Below are 21,853 nucleotides of genomic sequence, written 5' to 3'. Positions count from 1 at the left end.
ATCTTAATTGTTGACAGTGTGACTGGTCTTTTGCTGACACTGTTCAATGAAGCTGCAGGTTTAAGACCAGTGAGATGTCTCTTTCTCAAACTTTAATGTAATATGCACCTAATGTATTTGTCTTAACACTAAGTTGTGCAGCAGTGCTTCCTACTCCTCTTTCTATTTTGGTCAGAGCCTGGTTTTGGTGCTCTGTGAAAGGGATACAGTGTTGTATGAGATCTTGAGTTTCTTGTTTCTCAAAAACTGAGTTTAAGTTGAAAGTTCTTTGTTTCTGGACACTTAGAGTCTGCAATCAAACAATTACAGAATCTTCAGATATTCGACTAGTCTGAAGGAGCACAGATTTATTTCTTGGGATTTTATACCGTAGTGTACATTAAATAAACTGGCAATTCAGCTAACTTTTTATTTTTGTCCTTATTTTCCTCACAGGCCTGAGTAGCCCTCTCCAGATCTTGGCTGCCCAGGCCTCAAGTTCTCCTCCAGTGCTGATGAGCAGACAGCCCAGCGCAGAAACTTTAGCAGAGCAGCCAGGCGAGCCCCAGGCCAAGCGGCCAAAGATGGAGGACGAGGGTGGGACTGAATCTGCTCAGCATCAATTCACACCTGCCCAGCAACCGGTCATTGTTGCCATGACATCACAAACCCACGACCCGAGGAAGTAAAACCCTGGCCTTCTTACCAGGTACCGAGTGGGCAGCCTCCTTATCATCCCCTAACTGCTTCACCTTTTATACTCATTTGATAGGACTACAGCTGACATGGCAAAAAATGTACAGGCAGCCTCCTCTCAACAGAAGGGAATGAAATAAAAAAACAACTATATTTTGGTCAAAAATGGATGAAAATTTTCACATGAATTTAAAAGCAAGTAAATGCTTCAGTATTTTCAGCTTTTTTAAAGGTAATTAATCACTGACAACACAAGTAAGTAAGCTTACAAGAGCATTATGCATATTAAAATTGAGAATGTTAGATATTCAGACGCATCAGTTACTATGTCTCAGGCCAAAGAACTCTTCTCCTGCACTTCTGATTAGAGCCACTGCCTGATTTCAAACTATTGAATGTGTTTTTAGAGATTTAAGTGACCTATATTTACAGAAGAAACCGGTGATCAGAGTTGATAAATTGTGGATCGAATGGTCAACAGGACTTAACTGCTGACCAGGTTGGTGGAAGCCTGTTAAGAATGTGATTCTACTCTTCATAAGGCCATAAAGTGACACGGAAGAAATCTAACAGGTTGTCTCTCTCAGAAAAGAAATGTGTTCACGTTAAGGCCTGGAACAGAATGTGAGGTGTTTTCCTCCTCTTGTCGTCTCTGTAAAGCACAAAAAAAGAAAAAAGGCGTAATGTTTCTGAAGAAGAGATTGGAGGAAATCCAGGAATAACAAACCAGGACTTTTGCAGTTCTTGCTTCACTTCAGCTCAGTTTGGTTTAACAGTGTGAAGCTCCACAGAGTCATGATGATCTGTGATTGGATTGAAGTTGAAGCAGAGAAGGGCAACAAAAAAATGGCAACTATTTGGAGTTGATTGAAGTGGAGCTAACCTAATGTAGACATACTGATTGTTTTAATTTTTTTTCCTTGTTTCAGTAGTGGTAAAAGAGAAAAACAGCCTGTGCGTACAGCTTTGTTTGTCTTAGCACAGAAAAGCATTATTGTAATAATCTTTAAAAGCCTTAAATATTTCTAAATTTTTTTTGTCATTTTATTTTAACCTTTAGACAGCTTTACCTTTTTTAGATTGTTAATGTCGCGCTTCTTTAACAGTACATGATCAGCAACACTACAATGGTGACAGTTAATTTGCATCAGTAGACGTGTATCAGTTTTATCAGGGGAAGGGTGGGACCAACACATGACCACAAATTTCAACTGCTCGTCTGCTTTTCTTTCTGTGTACTTTTGATGTCTTTCCTGCTCTTGGCTCCCCACTCTTTTTCAAGTTTTCCTAAATTCATTAACTGTTCTTTTTCCCAGTCTACCTCTCCCTCTTCTCAGTGAGCAGTCTCTATTGTTGCAGCTCTGCGAATGCACCAAACTGTTGGCAGTTCCTGCCTTAATTAGATATTCTTCAGCACTTTTTTCCCCCCCTCTTGATTTTCTCATTCAAAATCTGCCTTTAGCTTTTCTGAATGTCCTTACAAAGGCCTCATTTTTGAGCTGGCAATCAGGAACAGTTTAAGATTTCGGTGATTGTTGCACATTAGGGAAAAAAAACAAACAAAAAAGATGCGCAATGATTGTATGCTGCTCTATCTGCTAAATGACAAAGCTATTTAGAAGGTATTTTTTTCTCATTTTGGAAAAAAGAAAAAATATTTTGCTACATGTAAAAACAGCTGTCATCAATACGTAAACATTCTGGAAATAGAGAAGTATATGTATTTTTAAATGTTCCTGTTTTTGTGATTTCTTAAAATGTGTAGCACAAATTAAAATTCCTCATTGACATACTTTTTCTATTGTCTTCTCTCATGGAACCCGTTCTTGGCCATGTTGATTCTTGTTTATTTCAGTTCGGTGAGACTGGGTTTCTAAGCAGCAAAATGCAAGTACTCAACAATTTTATTCTTACGTACCATCATTTTAACAGTATAAATAATGAGCAGAGAAAAGTAGACATGCATGAGTTCAATGTTATACAAACCTTGAAATGCACAAAAAAAATTAATTCAAAGTAGTGGACAGAATCAAAAGTTGAGTAAACAAAACTCCCCTCTTCCCCCCCGGTGCTGCTGTGATGACATCTCAGGGGAGCTCTACAGAGCTGAGGTCAGGAAAGAAAGACAGCCAACGTAGCACTGGCTACTGTGGCTTTTTTCTTACAGTGACCTAGACTTAAGGACGTGTGTTGTTTTTTTAGCTGAACCTCTCTAAAAGGTTTGATACAGCAAAATTACTTAAGTCACGTCTGTCTGCTATATACTCAGTTTTGTTTGTTGTTCTTGTCCATGTTACTCTGGATAATCCACAGACCTTAGCTCACTGGAACCACTTCATAAGATATAAAGTCCCTATGAAAACCATAGATTGAGAAGTTGAACAGTTACACTGCTAGAAAAGGCTGTTGAATGTGTTAAACGAAGAATTCTTATCTGCATGGTACGATATCTCCAGAGCACACATGTAATTTAGATGTAGGTACCTCTTAGCAAAAGTGCAGCTGACCACCTGTGTGCACTGTAATATGCAACAAACAAACAACTTGTAATTCTGTATTCCTGTATTATTTAATAAACTTAATAAATTTGTATTGTTTGGAAGAATTACACAACCCATAACTATAGTTACCAGTTCCTTTTTTTCCCTCTTAGTAGCTTCAGTGTTTACTCATCAATATCAGAAAAAAGTGGAGTAATTCTCCAAATGCAGTTTTTCTTCTGTCCAAACAGGATATGATCAAGGGTTAAATATTTACAAACAAATATTTACATCTTTTAGCCAAGTACATACAGAATATATTCACAAGAAAAGTGTCAGTTCATACACCAGGATTGTACATTATAAAATCTGGAGTGAAGCATGTTGAGCATCCTGCCTTTACTCAGTGTCCAACAGTTTCCAAGTCCTTTTGTCTGACAGTTGAGAAGCTATTTCACCATGCTACTTAATGTCTGAATTACTAATACAAATTACTCTAAAGTACAAGTGGAAAAAGTTTCATCTACACACATCATCCGAGAGCTGACTGATGAGAAATTAAAACCCTACACTCTGTGCTTTTAAACCACATCAGACTGGCTGGGTAGGCCTCGCCTCCTCAAATGCTGATTAATTAGGCAACTTTCCTTGCAGCATATTCCTTTGATGTCATGGTGGGTTACAGATTCCGTCACACACACCCTGTAGGAGTCGGCATCAAGGAAGCAGGTCTGACAGCTGTGGAGTGGCATCGAGGAGCTTTTCTCCAGTTTGATTGGCTTTGTGCTTTGCTTATGCTAAGTTTCACATTCATTTTTCATGTGGCGTACGTACGCATGGATGTGTGTTTGTATGCACCCTGTTCATCGGTGCACACATCTGCATATCCTGTCCTACCTCTTGTGTCGTGGGTATAACGCTGTGCATATTTTATCTGGAAAGTGGAGGTTGTCAGCAGGAGGAGGCACTGATCTTTTCTGAAACCTCTGGGTCAGACTTGGCTATCAGGAAACGTAGTCGACCTCCTCCCAGACGAATCAGATCCACCGCGCTGTGTGGAGCATAAGAGAGGAAGTAGAGAGAGACAAACAGAGTCTAGTTACATGACGCTCAGCAAAGACAGAATAAGGATGAAGGAGCATCAGTCACTGGGCTCACGACATTCAGTCAAAGTAATCAATTGGCTTAAGAAGACTGCTCACTCTGTCATCAGTGCCAGCATCACCCAGCAGTATCATTAATCTACACCAGCCCATTGTTTTAGTCACAACCAATGTACCTCTGGTAGTCTGCTCCTATCAGACTGGTCCCGTTCACTGCCAGGATGCGGTCTCCAATTCTTAGCCTGCCATCAGAGGCAGCAGGTCCGTCAGGGATAAGAGTCCGGATGTAAATGCCTGGAGCGTTGAGAGGAGTGTGCTACAGGAAGAAGAAGAAGAGTGTGAGTGTGTGTGTGTGTGTGTGTGTGTGTGTGTGTTTACCTTAGTAGTGGAAAAAAACTTTGACATTCACATCATCACCTTTGCAGAGCGAGCTAGAGTTGGCTATAGCAAAATGTTGTTTCTTCAGCACTTATACATGAGCATTAGGTAATATTAGCCTGTGTGTGTTGTGTAGCTGGAACGTGTCCATTAAAACGATGCAGCACCTCAGACATAGTTCTGATTTACAGTTTGGATTAATTAAAGCAACAGTGTCCTGTTGTGCAGCTATAAACAAGTGATCAACTACACTGAGAATCAAAAGAAAACTGCTAAAACAGTAATAGTAAGTAGTAAATAACCAATTATAGGTCAAATGAAATTACTCATTACAGTCTGAATTAATAATGCATTATGTTGGTAAGATAGGTGTAGCTGAAACATCTGTCTACTTACCAGGCCGTCTATGAGTCCCATGCCCAGTCCATAGGGTCCCTTGTCCAGTTCCACTACAAATACCACACACAAGTCATCAGGAAGGGGGGGGACGCCAGGGGATGACACAGGGAAAGGAAACTCACACCCACTAATACATCCTGCAGAAGACATAGACATCCAAAATCCACAAACACACACATAAACACACACAGGGTCTCGCTATGGGGTTGGACAAACATGAGACGTGTCGCTGTGCTAAATAGACACGCAAATACACATGCAGAGATGCAGCCTCAGAGCTAATGTGACACACCAACACAAACAGATGCTTCTGACAAGAGCTTGCAGATGTCACTCTCACGAAACTGTCAAGACTCCAAAAGAGAGAAACTGCTGTCATGTGAGTACCAGAGCTCACCAAATAGCTCAAGACTTTTCAGTTACAGAGATGCACTACTGCACGAAGAGTGGTGTCATTTTAAAGCTGCATTAATGTATTTGTGGCCACTAGGGGGCAGAAGAGCATCAACATAACCAGAGGAACACAAAACTATTTTGTCCACATCTTTAAGTTATGAAGATTGACGGACTAACAAAAAATTTTCTACTCCAACAAACAGAGAAGAAAACATTATCTCCACTTGAAATAATATCTCCTGAAGTATAATCTTAGTCCTCATCCGACTCTGATTGGCACGTCCAGCTTCCCAGCATGTTTTCTTTATTAATGTTCTAACACTCAGTGTTTCCTCTGTGAGTGACATCCATTCTGCCACAGCAGCAGTTTTTAGTGCCACATAAAACACTGGCCTCAAGTTACCCAACATGCAAAACATTCCAGTACGTTCCCTACAGTGATAAAGAGATTTTAAATTTGCAGGAGAGCACTTGTACGCGATCACAGCAGATACTCTGAGTGGACAAATCTGATTTGTGAGAAACTCAGCAATGTTGTGCATAAAGCCCTGATATGTTTAGATTCAAACTGCACATATAGGGTGGACAAAATAACAAAGATACAATGCTATATGGATTTTATCTTTATAGCCCTACAAAAAAAAAAAAAAATCATGTGAAAGATCCTGCAGTGGTCTTTATCACATGATCTAGATTTTGTAGTGGTACTGCATTCTATTAAGGCCCATGTTCTTGTTGCTTTGTCCACCTCGTTTATATATCATGCAGCCTACCTTCCAGTCCATTGGTGATGAGTCCATTTGTCTTTTTACATTCTGGCGCAGTTCTACTGGTACATCCATTAGTCTGAGCGTTGGGGCCTGTGATTGGACCCAGCACCCCTCCTCCTCCTTCTGGGTACAGGGGAGTATTAGGAGGAGTTAGGAGGCAGGACGGGTCTGGATTTGCTGTCCGTGGGTGCATGGTACCGTTTCTTCTCAGGCTGTGTGTGTGTGATTGGCCTGTGGGTCTGTCCCGTCCTCTCTCCTCTCCTGTCTCTGCCGTCACTTCGTCTCTGGGCCCCCCAGAGCGGGGACTGCTGTGGGCTGGAGGTAACAACTCCCTCTGTGTCAGGGAGGGACAGAAATACTTAAAATACTACAAGGTCTAATTTGATGAGGCATTGTACAACATATAGAAAAACAACACATATTAATGTTTGTGTCTTTGACTTCTGATAAAGAACGCGTATACACAAAAATCATTTTATCCAAGATAATCCATTTCATTTAGACTTGATTAAATGTAGAATCATTTTACAAGGCAATTAAAAATTTCACATACTCGTCAGTGCATATCTTTCTGTGTGTATGTGTTCATACGAGGGTGCAGTAACACTAGGGATTATAGTCTAGTCAGCCATTTCCACTAATTAGACAGTCTAAAGAATAATCAGATTAACCATGATTTAACCATGTCTAGGTTTCTGTGTGTGTTTCTGTGTGTGTGTGTGTGTGTGTGTGTGTGTGTGTGTGTGTGTGTGTGTGTGTGTGTGTGTGTGTGTGCGCGCGCACTCCTGTTGGCTGGAGTAGAGGGTTTTTGTCTTTCATTTATGGGATTATAAAGAACTCCTCAACAACCACAGCTGCTGAGGCACATGGCCTGGATTACGCCTAAGTTCCTGAACTTGACAGTAGGCAGTATAAGTGTTCATGCATCTTCTGACCTGAATGTCCGGCCAGTCAGATGTGTTGGTTCCATTAGAGTGTGTGTGCACACTGGTGGAAACCCCGGCATTAGTATGCGTTTTGGTGCGTAGCCCCCACAGGTAGTGGCGGACGTAGAGCAGCTGTCTGTAGATGCTGTCTTCTACACACTCGCTGTCCAGGTCCACTCTGAAGCCGGCACTGGGCAGTACGATGGGAGGGTGGTTCTCAAAGCTCTCCAGGAGGTCCACTAAAGACATAAAGTGATGTTAGCATGTGCAGAACGATAAAGGTCTGATCCAGGATTGGTTTACAGCTGCTCCACTAGTCTGTCACTCTTTCTGTTTTGCAGCTTTCACACTCAAAACTCATGGACAGCTAAACATTTTCTACATAACACTCATTTATAGCCAGGAACAACTGTTCCTGTACTACTCAGATTCAGATCAGATCCAGTGTGTAGGTATATAGATCATATTTAGGTTTCTGGTACTTTAGATAATTAATAGTTGTGTCATTAAATACTGCTGTCAGAGTGCTAAACACAACGAAGTTCAGTCAGACCAAAAACAAAGGTGACTCACTCAACACAGATGGGAGATGACAAATGATCAGAATCAGGATGAGATGAGTCACATACATGATGATGATGATGATGATGATGATGATGATGATATGAATACCAGTTTTCTCTATGTCTATATATATATTTCCCTTTAGATGATCTCTGTTTATCATAACATGCTAGTTTTCTTCAAACTAATGCAAATCATACTGGCTGCACTGAAGCAGATCCTGGTAAATCAATGACAATGTCCTTGCTGTAATTCATTTGTAATTGTTTGCTCAGTCTTCTCCTACACCCTCCAGAAAGCAGCTGTCCAATGTAATCATTAGGCATATCACACACATGTACCTGTTCTGTATATGTAAGCCTCATCCTCGCTGCTGGGTTGCCATATTGGAACGGGGCCTATCTCTGCTGTGAGCTGGTACTGAGTGAGAATCCTGTGCAGCTGGACTGGTTTCAGAGTCGGGTGCTCGCTGGACAATGCTCGCCAGCTCAGCTGCAGAAAGAGAGGTGGAAAGAAAGAAGAAAAAGAGGAGAGGAAAATTGAATCGGAAGTCCTGAGAGATCCTGTTATAATACAGCTGAGCAATCAAGAGAGGTAAGGCTCTCACAAATTGTTATTGGCTGTGTGGGACAGGACATTAGGCATCAAGAGCTGATGAGTGACTTTGCTTCATGACAAATAGTTGTGTCTGTGAGAAAATTGATTACAGTCAATCAAATCTTCTCTGTTCTCTTGTACTTTTAGGTGAAATACGTCAGGTTATGTAGAGAGACTCCTTCTGTTTGTTTCTAGGTTGTTGACATGTGGTTAATGCTATATAATGTCCAATAATAAAAATAACGAACCGGTGTGTGTTACCTGTGTGAGCTGTTGTGGCGGTGTAGCCAGTATGGACACTGTGCTGTTGAGTTTGGTGAAGAATTTGTCGGCCAGATGTCCCAGACCGGACCTGCTCGCCCACTCCATGACCATGCGTAAACATGCCTGAATCTGCAGCACCTTGGAACGCTGGAACCAACCCCGAGATGGACCTACACACACAAACACAAGGGAATATTTGGATATTTTAAGAGGAACATTAAATTCTCCCCCAGGGTGTGTGTATGTCTGAGAGAAAGGCAGCTCAAAAGGGGCCGTGTGTGTTTCTATGCATGTTTGTGTTTGTACACTTCGGCAACAGAGATATAAATTTTTAATTAAGTTGATATTGAAGTCATTGAAACAATAGCAACAGCCACCCGCTGCCTGCTCCTTGCAGAATACAAATCGACTGCTGCAGAGGGGCTCAGCTGACTGGCTTTTTGTTTTACTGCACAACAAATCAGCACTCAACCTGCATTCCTCCCTCTGCCTAATCCCTCATTTTACTGCATCACATCGAAGAACTGAAAAGAGGTTTTCAAATAAACTAAGCAGGCAGTTACTCTAAATTTAGCAGTTGTCACACTGGCATCCTATAGTTTGTCGGTCTGTTGTTCCATTACCTCACTGCAGCTGTAATGTCTTTATAAGCTTTTCAAAGTGAGTTTAGGCCTCTGATAGGGTGTGATATATACAATGACAAAAAACTGAGTTCAAAAAACAAGAGTTCGATATTATTTTTAGTCACTAGTGCTGATACAATACGTGAGTTTCAGTACAAATTCTAAAACAATACTTTATTTTTAATTGGCATTAACTGGCCACATTTACATATTTATAGCAACAAGCTACATCTAGAGCCCCTGCACATGAAACTTAACCAGAAGGAAATACAGTAAGTACAAAGTTCAAAGTACAAATCAGTACATAACAGCACAAAACAGCGTCTGTGGTGTGGTGATATTTCAGTTACTGTATGCACCCAACTCAATGCAATATAAACACTCTTCCCACTCAAACTACCCACACAGACACACAATATCTCATCTATTTCATGTAAGGCTTAACCTGCCAATTCTTTATTCCTCAGTTAATCATTTAAAATGTCAGAAAATGGTGAAAGATGAGTAATGAAAATAAATAATGATATGCTTCAAATGCTCTCATTCACCACCTACAACAACAAAACTAAAAATATTTTGATTGTTTAATAGATTAACTGACTGAAGTTCAGGTAATAATCATAGATTTAAGAATAAACATAGATAATGAAGACATGTATCACATGTAGCTAAAACTAGAAAAATATAACAATGTTTGTCATTTTTCTTTTTTTCTATTGTGCAAAAGACGTCAAATTAGTCTAATATCTAAATAAAGTGTCCGGGGCATCTAACCCAAGCTGTATTGTTTACAAAGAAAAAAAAAAGATGCTCAGATAATTTTATCAGCAAAAGATGAAACAAAACTGGACAAAAAAGATTTTGGTCACCAGCTATTGAACTATTGAGCAGAATAACTAAAGATGAATACGATCAGTCAATGTGACAGTTTGTTTGGTAGTACAGATAAAATATGATCAGGATCAGAAAAGATTAAGGTTTGATATAAAGTTACTTACATAACAGATATTCAGTCAACATTATGTTTAGAGGGTTCACATACAGTTCAACCCTTCAAATATTCTGCCATATGCTTTAGATGTGCACATGCTCCCCTCTGTAATAGGCTTATCTCTACGCATACTGTAATCTATGTGTAAGGCATCACAAATAGACAAGACATCACTTAACCTCTTACTAAAGGTGTCATAATGCTTTATAGCAGCTGGTTTACAAACACACACACACACACTCACGTTTTAAAACAGAAAAGCAGTTACAACACGCTCATACACACAATCACACACATTTATGACAGAGCAGAGCGTCTGCACCACGTTACGTCTCGTCATCCTGAATTCCTTAATCAGTTTTTTTCTTCCTGAGTTGCCATAATATCAAGCTCCAAGCATGAGCGTGCACGTGGGTGTGTGTGTGTGTGTGTGTGTGAGTTGCAGAGCGCCTGATGCAAACGTCAGCGTTACCTGCTACAATTTCACTTCCCTGTTACCATGGACACCATCAGCAGAGAAATATCAATGAGCGACAAAAAGGGTAGCAGGGGAGAGAAAGCCAGACAGACAGAGAGGGAAGTGGAGATGAGGTGTGGGGGGACAGGGTAGACAGGGTAGTCTCTGCGTGAATATAGAGGTATTTCTCCTTCTCCGTTTGCCAGATATGTGATCTCTCCTGTCTCCACTGGCTAATGAAGACATATGGCATGTGCATGGTTGTGTGTAAGTGTGTGTCTGTGTGTGTTCAGCTAAAGGTACAAAGGGAGAGTGTGGAGAGGTTGGAAGTGATGGGTAGTCAGACACATGGATGTTGCTGATGGTAAATGACTGTTTTCTGTATTTAGACGAGGTAAAATATTATTCATCACAAGGTCATCACAATAAACTGAATGACCTTGGAGTCCTTTAACCTTCACACTGCCCTTTCTGCCCCCCTACTCCTCTGTATCGCTTCTCTCTTCTCCATCTAACCCCACCCCACCCCAACCTTTCGCATCTCACCCCCTAATGGCCATATGGAAGGAAAGAAGGCAAGGAGGAGGAGGAGTAAGGGGGGGAGACAATGCAGATAGGAGAAGGGCAGTGAGGACGAATCTGGGTTAGTCTCTGTCAAAATGCTGACAAGGACATAAGGACACACACTCACTCTCTCTCTCTCTCTCTTCAACTCTGTCTTTCTAACTGTACAACAGCAAGCTATAAAAATCGTGAGGGAGATCTAATGGAAGAGAGGACACTACCTTTATCCATCAGTTGGTTAAACAGCGACACGTTGGAGAAGAAGAAGAGGTAAGCAAACATCTGAGCCTGGATCTCTGGGTGAACCTGGTAGCCCTGCAAAAGCTCTTGGGAATTCTGAAACACCTACACACACAAATAAATATTAATCAAATCAACATGTCTATATACTACACGTCATATTGTTGGTATTATAATAACAAGACAGCTATTAAATACATCAATTAACTGTTAATTTTCTTCCATATAGTGTTTAAGTGTTCTCATTTTATAATAATAAGGGTTTTAAGGAAATAAGAAAAATTTAAGAGGTGTCCCAAAGGAAACTCCTATAATATTATAAATCTATTTCCTTTATTTAGTTTGAGGCAAATAAAAAAGGTTCTAGTGAGGGAAACGTGAAAAGGTGTGGCTGTCTAGACCTTGCCGATACTGTGTATGTCAGCTCCTATGAGATCTTCATATTTCTTGCTGGACAAAGCACAATAAAGAGAGGTGTCAACAGTCCACTCTGTCCCATGAACTGCATTTTTTTAGAGGATATCCCTTCATAGTGTTTGAGATTAATCATAAAGTCAGAAAGTTTCAATAAATCCCTATTTTTTTAATGTCTCTAGTCCTCTTTTATAAGTCCAATTTGAGGGTTTCAAGAGTGAATACAGAGGGAGATTGTAAAGTCCCTTGAGATAAATGTGACAAATCTGATTTGTGATGCTGGACTATGTGAGTAAAAAAATAGTTTAAGTACATAAAACACAGCTTTTAATCTGTATTAAAAACATTTTATTAAACCGCTGTCATGACAACACGCTATTCAAAAATGCAAATAAGATATATTATTTATCAACAGCTTGTTATTTTTTGTCAATTTTGATTTTGATGAACACAACATTATACACAAGTGTACCTGCAGAACTCTGCGTACAGGTTCAGGAAACCCTACACCTCCTTTCCAGCAGGGCTCAGAGTTGTCGACTGGGAATGGATTACAGTCTAACAAACCGGGTAACACCACGTAAAGAGCCTGGACACAAACACAGAAACAATAGTGGGTGATGATAACATCGATTTACAATAATTTATTCACATTCAAATTTATTTAGTTTAGAAAAACAAGATGTAAACACTCGATCATTAAGAAGACAGCGATGACAGATTACCTTAGTGATATAGTAGACACATTGCTGGAAAGTGTACATGATCACTTCTTCCAAGATAGTCATTGCCTCCTCATTGGCTGATATGGTCGCCGATAGCAACGACTCCTTTGACCCTAGACACAGATGACAGTAATGGAGGCATACGCAAGAGATTTATAGTGAGTTAAAATGAGTGTTGGAGCTGTATCACCATCTACTGCATGTCGGTATTAGTAATGACTCTTCAGACAAGTTGTTTCCACAACTCATCATTCATTGTGTGTGTGTGTGTGTGTGTGTGTGTGTGTGTATGTGTGTGTGTGTACCTTGTAGTGTCTCTATGCTGTGTGTGTATGCTGGTGCTCTTTGCTGTATAAAGTAGAGGATTTCGATGGAGTTGGACATCCAGAAGAAGATTGTCTGCAAGTCTGGGACCAAGTCTGAGATATTCAGCAGAGACAGGGAAGCCGGGTCCTGGCTATACGGACGCACACAGAGACACACATGTACATGTGAGCGTGCACACACAGAGCAGAGGATTAGACACAGGCAGAACATACTGACACATAGACATAGATACTCATATTTAGTACATGAGCACACATGCTCTCCTTCTTTCTAACACAAGTTGAAAGGTGATACTCACTGCTGAGCTTGCTTCTGAGCCAGCTCCTTTGTCTTCTCCTGCAACACACACACACACACACACACACACACATACACTGCAATTAAGGGCTCATTAAACTTTTAGATTGTGCGTAGGAGAACCACACTTTGCAATGCTATCACTAACCTGCTGATACAAATACCACCATCATATTTACGAAACCTAGCACACTTATATTACTGAATATAACCTCAGTTCTAAAAAACGTGGGACACTGTAAATCTACATAAAAACAGAAAGCAATGGATTGCACATCTCATACTGTATTCACATTAGACATAATAAACATATAAAATGTTTAAATTGAAGAATTGTGCTATTTAAATGAAGAACATATATAACGTAGTTATGAAATCGATGGAAGCGACACATCTCAAAAAGTTATAGAAATCCCTTTTCATTTATCAACAGTGTGTAAATGTCTGAGGAGACCAGCTGCTGCTAGTTTGTTGAGTTTGAGAGAGAAATGTTGTCTTAATTCTTGAGTTGTACAAAATGACTCTAATAATATAAACTTTTTAAAATAAAACTTAAACCTTCAAGAAACACAGAGACTGGTGTTCAAATCCCGGCTGTGACCTACATATGATATCGTTAGCTAACTTGTGATTATGAACATACAACAAAAAAACTCTAAAATGTATTCATAACGAGCCAAAATGATTGAAAAATTCTTTGATTAGAAAAGCGAGCATCCAATGTGTCACTAATTTACCACATGAAGTATTAAAAAAAGTTCAAACTTTGAAACCGAATCTTTGGTGAGGTTCAGAAAATGTCATTACAAGTATGTATATATATAAAATGCTGGTCTATCAAATTAAATTAAACTAAGTCCCTAAACTTTCTCAACTGTTTGTTGCTATGGAAACAAACACTTCATAGTTTAGTTTGAGTAGATAACACGTGAAATGCAACCCGATTTAAATATTCACCAGACCTGACATGGCTGACTAGTTTCTCTCCACAGGAGGTCCTTTTAATCAGAGACCAAAGTGCAACAGAAACTAAAAACAGAGGCAGACACTGACCCATGCAATGCTCTGGATTCGCCGCACAATCTTCAGCAGCAGTTTTCCAAAACTCCCAGGTGGGAAGGAAGAGGCGGAGTGTTGAATGCACAGACACAGCAGGTAGGCCGGCGTCAGCTTGTGGTCGTCTCCTGAGAGAAAGACAGGTTTAAAAGGCTGATCTGTAGTAGTATCTAACCTTGCAGAGGCAGAGGAAAAATCTTTTGTGCTGGTAACAAGAAAAAAAAAATCCACAAATTGTCCTCAACTGCTTTATACTTGATGCACAGTCTCTGTCTAAACTGTGAGTGAAATCTGTAGATCATCACAGGATCAGAACCCCCACAAGGGGTCACAACACAAATCTTAATCGAGCAGAAGTCTGATTTTCACTAATGTATTGTAAACTGGAGCACACACCTCCAGGTTCTATGAGAGACATGATCCTGCTCAACAGCTGGTCTTCATGAGCCTGGTCAAACTCGAGCTGTAGCCTCCGCTTCTGACCTCCTCCTCCTCCTATACCTCTTCCTCCTCCGCCTCCTTCCCCGCCTGATAGATTGTGGGGTCCGCCTGCTGACGCCCCCCCACGGCGGGGTTTCACCAGGTGAGGTTTGAAGCTGCGTCTAACTGCCGGAACACTCGACACCTGTGCTCCTCTGTCCTTAAGCACTGAGCCACACATCTTACAAGTCTGGGCGCCAGCCTCCGCCTCCTCCACGCCTGCATCGTAAAGCTGCCCCAGGGTGCGGAGGCGTGCCAAAGTCTGAGCAGGAAGAGGCTTAGCACCGGTGGGGTCCTTGTACAGGAAGATGTAGTGCGCTCCAAAGGAGAGGAGGTCACCGTGTCGCAGCGTGGTGGAGCGCTCGCAGCGGGAAAAGTTCACTTGAACGGTGGCGTGGAGGACGGGCTCAACAGCAACACAGAACCGCTGACTCTCGGCCAGCTCCTCTGCCTTGCTGCTGTTGTTAGCATGGCGACGGGGTGCAGGAACCCTCCGCAGGCGGCAGTGAAGGGGCAGGATGTCAGGAGAAAAGAGGCAGATGTTGGGACGAGCTGATGGAGTCTCCTGACCGACTGTGTGCTGCTCTCTGTTGAGCAGGTACACCAGGCAGTCCTGCAACACACAGCGCATGTCACAATGTGCACGTACATGTCTAAAGTCTGAAGGCAAACGTGAACCTCTTCTCTATCCACACCTGCTGATTGTATCCCTGTAGCAACAGGAGATGAGGGGACTGGTACAGAGAGTGTCTCACCCCTCCTCCTCCCTGACTGCCCTCCTCTTTCTTCCGTCCATTGGAGGCTGTCTCACGTTCTCGGCCCCTCACAGGTCCTGGCAGGGTGGAGTAATACCGCTTGGGCTCCTCTCCTACTCCCAACTGAAAGCACATAAGCATCTATGATTTCTGCCAGGCTGATAACAATTCAGTGAAAAATAACAATTAATCATCCTGCCAGGGCTTCTGCAGGAGGCCCCACCTGGTTGAGGCTAGTTTCACTGAGGCTGCGACAGAAGGATGAGTTGCTGGACCGGGGCAGGGTCAGCGTCCCCTTCGCCCTGTTCCTCTGGAGCTTACGAGCCTGGGCATTAATATCTACAGGGAGGTAGAGAGGAATAGCAAGCAAGAGAACAAGGAGGGAGAGAGAGAGAAGGACAAGAGGAAGAACAGGTGGAGAATAATAAAAAGGAAGAGGCAGAGCAGGGAAAGAGAAGTTAAGGACACAGAAGGAAACAGAGGTGAAGAGTGGAAAATCCTTAAACGTGTTGTGCACTGTTAACATATATGTTTCACTCATGAGTCTGGATAAAGTAGCTTCTCACGCTGGAGTGACAAGTGCAAACAGTCATGTTTTAGCTGAGTGGAAACTGAGTGAGACCAGTCAGATGTAAATGGCGCTGGATGAAGCAGCATGTGTGTCGGACAACAGTAAACCTGATGAAATGTGATCTCCGCAGCTCCCCATGATTAAAATCGGAACATTTTGAGGCAATGGCTCACGCACACTGACACACACTCACGCTGGTTGAATCACTGGCAATGGGGGTGGCGCTGGTGACAACGCAGGTAGAGGTGGTCTCCATGGCAATGACTGATAACCACCCTACCTGAGGCCAGTCCCCACCTTTAGAGCTGGACTGTACCACTCGACCACACCGCAGGGGGGAGCTCCTGTGTTTGCCCAGTCCGGACCGACCCATTAGAGCCGCCAGGAATTGGGAAGTTTTGGGCCCTACAGCAGGGTGGGAGGGGTTAGGGGGCCAAAATGCCAAAAACAGAAAACCCCCATAGACACACACATCATCTGCACATTACAAAACATGCATTATGACGCAGACAGGGTCTGTGGTGATTCTTGTGAGCCACATTGCCAGTTGGTACGGAGAGATAAACAGTTAAAAGGTGTGAGATACAGGATTTTCCTCCTAACATATCACAGTCAAATTAAAAACAATAACTTCCCTTTGCTAAGAGTGAATTTAGGTGTTTTTGTACTTATTTATTTTAATGACATTCATTGTTTCCCAATGAGCGTGTCAGGCACTTCTATATCATACTACAATTAATTTGGCTGTAATGTGTTCATGTATACAATGAAAATCCAACGGTACCTTTAAAGTGCTATCTTGTTCTAAAAAGTGAAAATACACACAATTCACACATGCAAATGCAAAACGCTCACACATACACCAAAGACAAAAAAAAAACAGGCAACAAGTTAGAGAAAGGAGGAGAAAGAGGACCCCGGGGTGTGTGAGTTTAGTAAACACTGTAACACAATAGAAAATCGGGTTAGTGTGAAAATGAAAACATGTATTAGTTCTTAGAAATAAAGCAGTTTTATCATTTTCTACTGTGATTGTTGAACGTCTTCAGAAAGTATTCAGACTTCTGTAGATTTCATTTACCTGACAAGGGGAACACGTGACATTTTTGTTGATTTATTTTTAACTTCAAAAACTCTCCTCTCACATTTATAGAAATATTCAAATGTTTTCTTGCAGCACTTTCAACAACAGAAAAGTGTACAACAAGTGAAGCTATCGGAATACTTTCTGAAGCCACCACGTTTTAATTGTATTTTCAGATGCAGAGAAGTATAAACTACATGAACTGTAGTGACACCTTTAAGCACAGTAAAGAATGCTTAATAAAATACACAAGGCTGGTGATGATCTATATTTTTCTCCAATTAAGATAAAAAAATCAAGAATGAATGGATTTAACCTACATGATCTATGCAGCCAGAGTCTAATACGGTTTATCCCTCAGCACCATTGAGCTGCGATGTTGTCAAACAATATTATAAAAATAAAAATATATCAGCAAGACATGCACTGCAATTACTAATTCAAGGCAATGGCATGAAGAACAAGTAGTATAAGTCCATTTAAAAATTAGCAAATAACTTAATTTTCAGGAAACTGTTAAACAACATACACAATGGAATATAGTTGTTTTCTTTAGTTCATGTTTTAACTAAGGAACAAAAATATAGACCACCACCACCAGCTTTATCCTTTCTGTGTGTCATGCTTTTACAGGCTGGTCAATATTGTCTTCTGTACTGTCTGAAAATTATACAACTGTACAACGTGTACAACAACAAAAACAGAAACGAAGATTGCTGACTCGCTGGGTTGACATAGCAACCAGTAAACCCTGGCATGCTTCATGAGAAATGTTAGTGCTGCTGCGAAGTGCAATCTCTGACTGTGAGCTGAAAATATCTTCTCCACAGTGTCTCTCTGAACACTGTTGCTCACTCAACAGGAGGCACAGTGCAGTGTGTACATGTGTGTGTAAATGACAAACAGTAAGCTAAGTTCACTTAAAGACCGCTTCGTGGCTCCTGAAGAGAACCATATTCATACAGACAGATTGATTTTACTTCACTGCAGGTGGAAAAATGTGTTTTCTTGAGCTTCCACAATTGGTTTACACAAATTATTTCCCTTTTCTATTTACGGAATAGAGTAATTCTTCCTTAAAAACTGTAATAACAGTTGAATGTTCAGGTTCAGGTGGGAGCCAGTACATTAGGACAGTGATACCGACTCACTGTAGTAGAAATGTGCCATTCATAAAAACACTAGGGAGCCCACATCCATCCACACCTCCGGTCACAAAGGATTCAGCTTTCACTCAATCAATCGACCAGCTGTCCAAGCACTTCTACTGCACTAGACGTGTGTGTGTGTGTGTGTGTTTCTGGAGGTTCTCGATTTCACATGATAATATGTGTGTCTCTAAAATAAAAATAAATAAAACGAGGCAGGCTGTCTCCACAAGACAGCACCTCTACATAAAAACAGTGGTTAGTTAACACCTAGAGATAAAATCTTCCCTATCGGATAATGACTGTTCTGCATGTCCACGCACACACACACACACACACACCACACACACACACACACACACAATCACTGGACAGAAACTAACGAGCTGTGCTTTTCTGCTGAGTGTGACATGTTAAGAAAAGAAGGGAATTAGACCAGCTGGTGTGTGTGTGTGTGTGTGTGTGTGTGTGTGTGTACCTGTCTATCTAAGTGTGTATGTGTTTCCTCACCAGCAGTGATGGTATCCTTCTCCTTGGCGTTGAGCTCCTCCACCTCTGCTCTCCTGCGCAGCTCAAACCTGCGAGCGTGTCCTTCTCTGGGCTTCCACAGCTCTTGGAGCAACAGCGGCTTTTCATTGTCCCCCAGCGCACGCAAGCATTCAGTCCGCCACCCCCCTCCTCCTATCACACCTCCCTCATCCAAACGTCCGATCACGTCGCACAGGACGTAAGAGTGAGCAGCATCCTTGTTGAGCGAATAACGCTCCAGTGCCTCCTTGACCAGTTCCTGCGCACTGGAGCGCGGCGTGGCCAGGACGCTCTTGTAGTTGGCACCAGCACAAATTTCATCTCCAAAAATCTTGAGCACGCCAGGGGCAGAGCTCTGCGTGGAGAGCTCAGCCGGGTCGTCCGCTGGTCGCTCTGGGGGTTCAGTAGTTGAGCGCCGGTCCCCACGGGTGTTTGTCCCAGTTTCTGCCGCAACACGGTCTCTGTAACTCAGAGTACGGTACAGGACCTGGAGAACAGACAGACATCCTGAATGTAGTGCAAAGCCACGGTCTCACATACATTATGTAAGGTATATGTTTATATTTCAAACATATTATTGTGTATATATAATAAAAAGGGTTAGTTCACCAAAAGCTGCCTGAATTATTTAGGTTTTGTTTCTAAAGATTTGAAAATATTAATCTCTATAATCCCTAATCCTGAGAGGAGCATGAATGTTTCTACCAAACTTCATGTCACTATGAAGTTTGAGAAATTTCACTATTAAACTACAAGTGTGAATCTTGTCATGGCGCTACAGTCGGGGGATCATGAATGTTTATGAATCCAAACCTCATACTAATTTCATGACAATACATGCAAAAGGTTGTTCACATTACCTGGGTGAAGGTCCTGCTCTGCCGTTTCAGCCGGCTCTTGGATGGAAGGGACATACTGGCCCCGGAGGAGGAACCATAAAACATGATGCTGCTGTTGGTTTCACAACCTCCACAACTGGTGAGTAAAGAAAAAACATCTTACATTACACAGGATTCAACTATTGACAGAGGTCTACAAGCTAATGATGGACACAACAGCATCTTACACTTACTTTTGGAACATTTGAAGATCTGGAAAGTAAAGAAAATCTACTCTAAATCTATCATGTAAAACGTATCCATCAACACACCATGAAGAATGACAACAGCTGTCTGCATGTGTGTGTGTGCGTCTGTCAGGTACCTTGATGCAGTTACGTATCGTCACGTCTGTGTGCAGCAGCACCAGGTAAAGGTCTGGAGTTGAGGGTCAGGTGCTTTGCATTTAGTTTCACTGTCACCTTTCACACTGGAGAAGGAAAAGACAACATAACTGAAGGGTCCCAGTCGAAGTAACCTTCTTCCCTGTGTCCCTGTGCTTTTAGACACTTTAAAACTGCTAATCAACATCAAACAAACGGCAGCACTGTTATATCTTCACAAACTTCTGCTTCTGTACTCGCTCCTATTTTGTTGAATCAAGAATCTTTCGCGTTAGCTTTAAATATGTTTTATATTGTCAAATCTAATTTTCATTATATGATTCATACCAAAACAAGTACAGAAAATGTTTAAATGTACAGTGAAAACCATAAATCCTAATGTTTTAGGTGCTAAAAACACTAAATATTTGACATTTGTTTGCTTGATAGTCAATTTAGTCTATTTTCTTTGTAGTAACATGATCATCTCCTTCCTTCCTTGTTACCTCTTCTAAAACCTGCTGCACCACATCAAATAAAGAATAAAGGGAATATGATGAACTGTGTGTCTTCCTACATCCAGATCAGGCAGTTTTACCTCCACAAACATGTTGTTTACAGTCCTCATCCCTACAGAAGTCCAGTCACACTTCACTTTGGACCAGTGAAGACCTAATGCAGGTGACACCACCAGAGCATTGTCCTGCAGGTGAAAACACCTTGTGCACTGTGTGTTTTGACTGCAACGCGTGCGTTTACATTTCTCTCCGGCAAATATTTGGCAGTCGGCCTAAAAAGTGTTGTTGTAGCTGACACTGCAAGCACTGGTGCTGGATAACGTGACTATTTTAAATGCCTGCTAATCCACAGTAATCTGGCTACTTGGCTGCAGTTAAGTCAATCCTGGGACCGACAAACCCCATCCAGCACATGCAGCCACACAGAGAGCCACTGGGAGACCTACATTTTGCATCAGTAGGTTGTGTTACATCTGCTGACACACGTCTCACAGGCTACAACTTCTCCTGCACCTTGCTGTGTCTCCCTGTCTAGACTAGAAGGTCAGAATTAAACACTGCGTTGGGGGAAAAGTAGGCGCATAACACAGGCTGGATACCAGAGGACAAAACTTGCCATTACTACGACTCTGCCCTTGATTGTGAGTCCGTCCGTCTGTTTACGACTTTGGGCTCAGTGGTCGTCAGTAGCAACCGCCGTAGCAACAAAAGGCAGGAGAAAATCCTCCGAAATTAATCCGCTGATGAGTCGCCAGGCGCGGCTCTGAGCGCCGGCAGGTGCGTCCAATGATGGCAGCCGAGCTAATCACAAACAAGCAATTATCAATTAGCCCGAACGTTGTTTGGACACCTGGAAAACATTTAGCCACAATAAAATAAAAATAAAAATGTTTTTTTTTTTTTTTTTTTTTTTTTTTTTTAACTAGGAGGGTGCTAAAAGCCGCGACTACCTGCCCGAACATAAAATAGATCCTGAAAAAGTTGAGGTGTGATTCCGGCACAGACGAGCCCGGTCCCCTGAGGGCTCTCCTGGGTGTCTGTTGCGTTAATACTCACGCTGCCTGCAATGCGTGGCTCCATAGTGCTGGGGAATCCTCCTCGGCTCCTCTCTTATTCCCTCTCCCCCATACAAGGCAGAAAATCCCCGGTACAGCGAGGGGAAAAAACACGCAGCTGCCCTGTTCCGAGCGACACCCAGCTGTCCGGGGGCTCCCACCCACATCCCCAACACAGCCCGACAAGTTGGACGACAGCCAGCCGCTCACTGCTCCTGTGTCAGTGCGCACATCTCCGCCGAGTGTCCAGCTATGCCTACAGCCTCC

At 42.0% G+C, this 21,853-nt stretch overlaps 2 protein-coding genes across 4 annotated transcripts in view; one reads left to right on the top strand and one right to left on the bottom strand.

Annotated features, from left to right (window-relative positions):
• The window catches only part of foxk1 (forkhead box K1), a 13,128-nt gene extending 10,663 nt beyond the window's left edge, over positions 1-2,465 (top strand). Inside the window, exon 9 of the mRNA XM_026359073.1 lies at positions 436-2,465. Within this exon, the coding sequence (XP_026214858.1) occupies positions 436-668 (233 nt within the window). The 3' untranslated portion in view covers positions 669-2,465. The remainder of the gene's footprint in view (positions 1-435) is intronic.
• Positions 1,747-21,853, bottom strand: radil (Ras association and DIL domains). Of its 3 annotated transcripts, none has more exons than XM_026359037.1 (21): positions 21,588-21,853; positions 20,016-20,120; positions 19,673-19,787; positions 18,795-19,299; positions 16,350-16,457; positions 15,705-15,820; positions 15,422-15,604; positions 14,643-15,339; positions 14,244-14,374; positions 13,192-13,229; positions 12,872-13,023; positions 12,567-12,679; positions 12,314-12,430; positions 11,409-11,532; positions 8,550-8,722; positions 8,033-8,183; positions 7,137-7,366; positions 6,205-6,535; positions 5,033-5,172; positions 4,435-4,574; positions 1,747-4,206 (listed from the first exon to the last, which is right to left on the bottom strand). In XM_026359037.1, the coding sequence occupies exons 3-21, from the start codon at positions 19,754-19,756 to the stop codon at positions 4,107-4,109; spliced, it is 3,633 nt and encodes a 1,210-aa protein (XP_026214822.1). In that variant the 5' UTR covers positions 19,757-19,787; positions 20,016-20,120; positions 21,588-21,853; the 3' UTR covers positions 1,747-4,106. The 3 variants fall into 3 exon arrangements, with proteins under 3 accessions (XP_026214822.1, XP_026214823.1, XP_026214824.1); XM_026359038.1 differs by having other exon boundaries at positions 5,033-5,085; XM_026359039.1 differs by lacking the exon at positions 16,350-16,457.

This window comes from Anabas testudineus, chromosome 1 (genome assembly GCF_900324465.2).
Source record: "Anabas testudineus chromosome 1, fAnaTes1.2, whole genome shotgun sequence".
Lineage (NCBI taxonomy): Eukaryota > Metazoa > Chordata > Actinopteri > Anabantiformes > Anabantidae > Anabas > Anabas testudineus.
The sequence above is the reverse complement of the archived record's forward strand: the minus strand, read 5'-3'. Positions and strand labels throughout refer to the sequence as shown.

Excerpts from the sequence above, each read along its gene's own strand:
- radil (XM_026359037.1), bottom strand. The coding sequence starts at position 19,756 with ATGTTTTATGGTTCCTCCTCCGGGGCCAGTATGTCCCTTCCATCCAAG. Across the intron at positions 13,024-13,191 it reads GCTCAGAAGCAAGCTCAGCA|CCAGGACCCGGCTTCCCTGT; the intron begins GTGAGTATCACC and ends GCGTCCGTATAG. Across the intron at positions 12,680-12,871 it reads CAGCATAGAGACACTACAAG|GGTCAAAGGAGTCGTTGCTA; the intron begins GTACACACACAC and ends ATCTGTGTCTAG.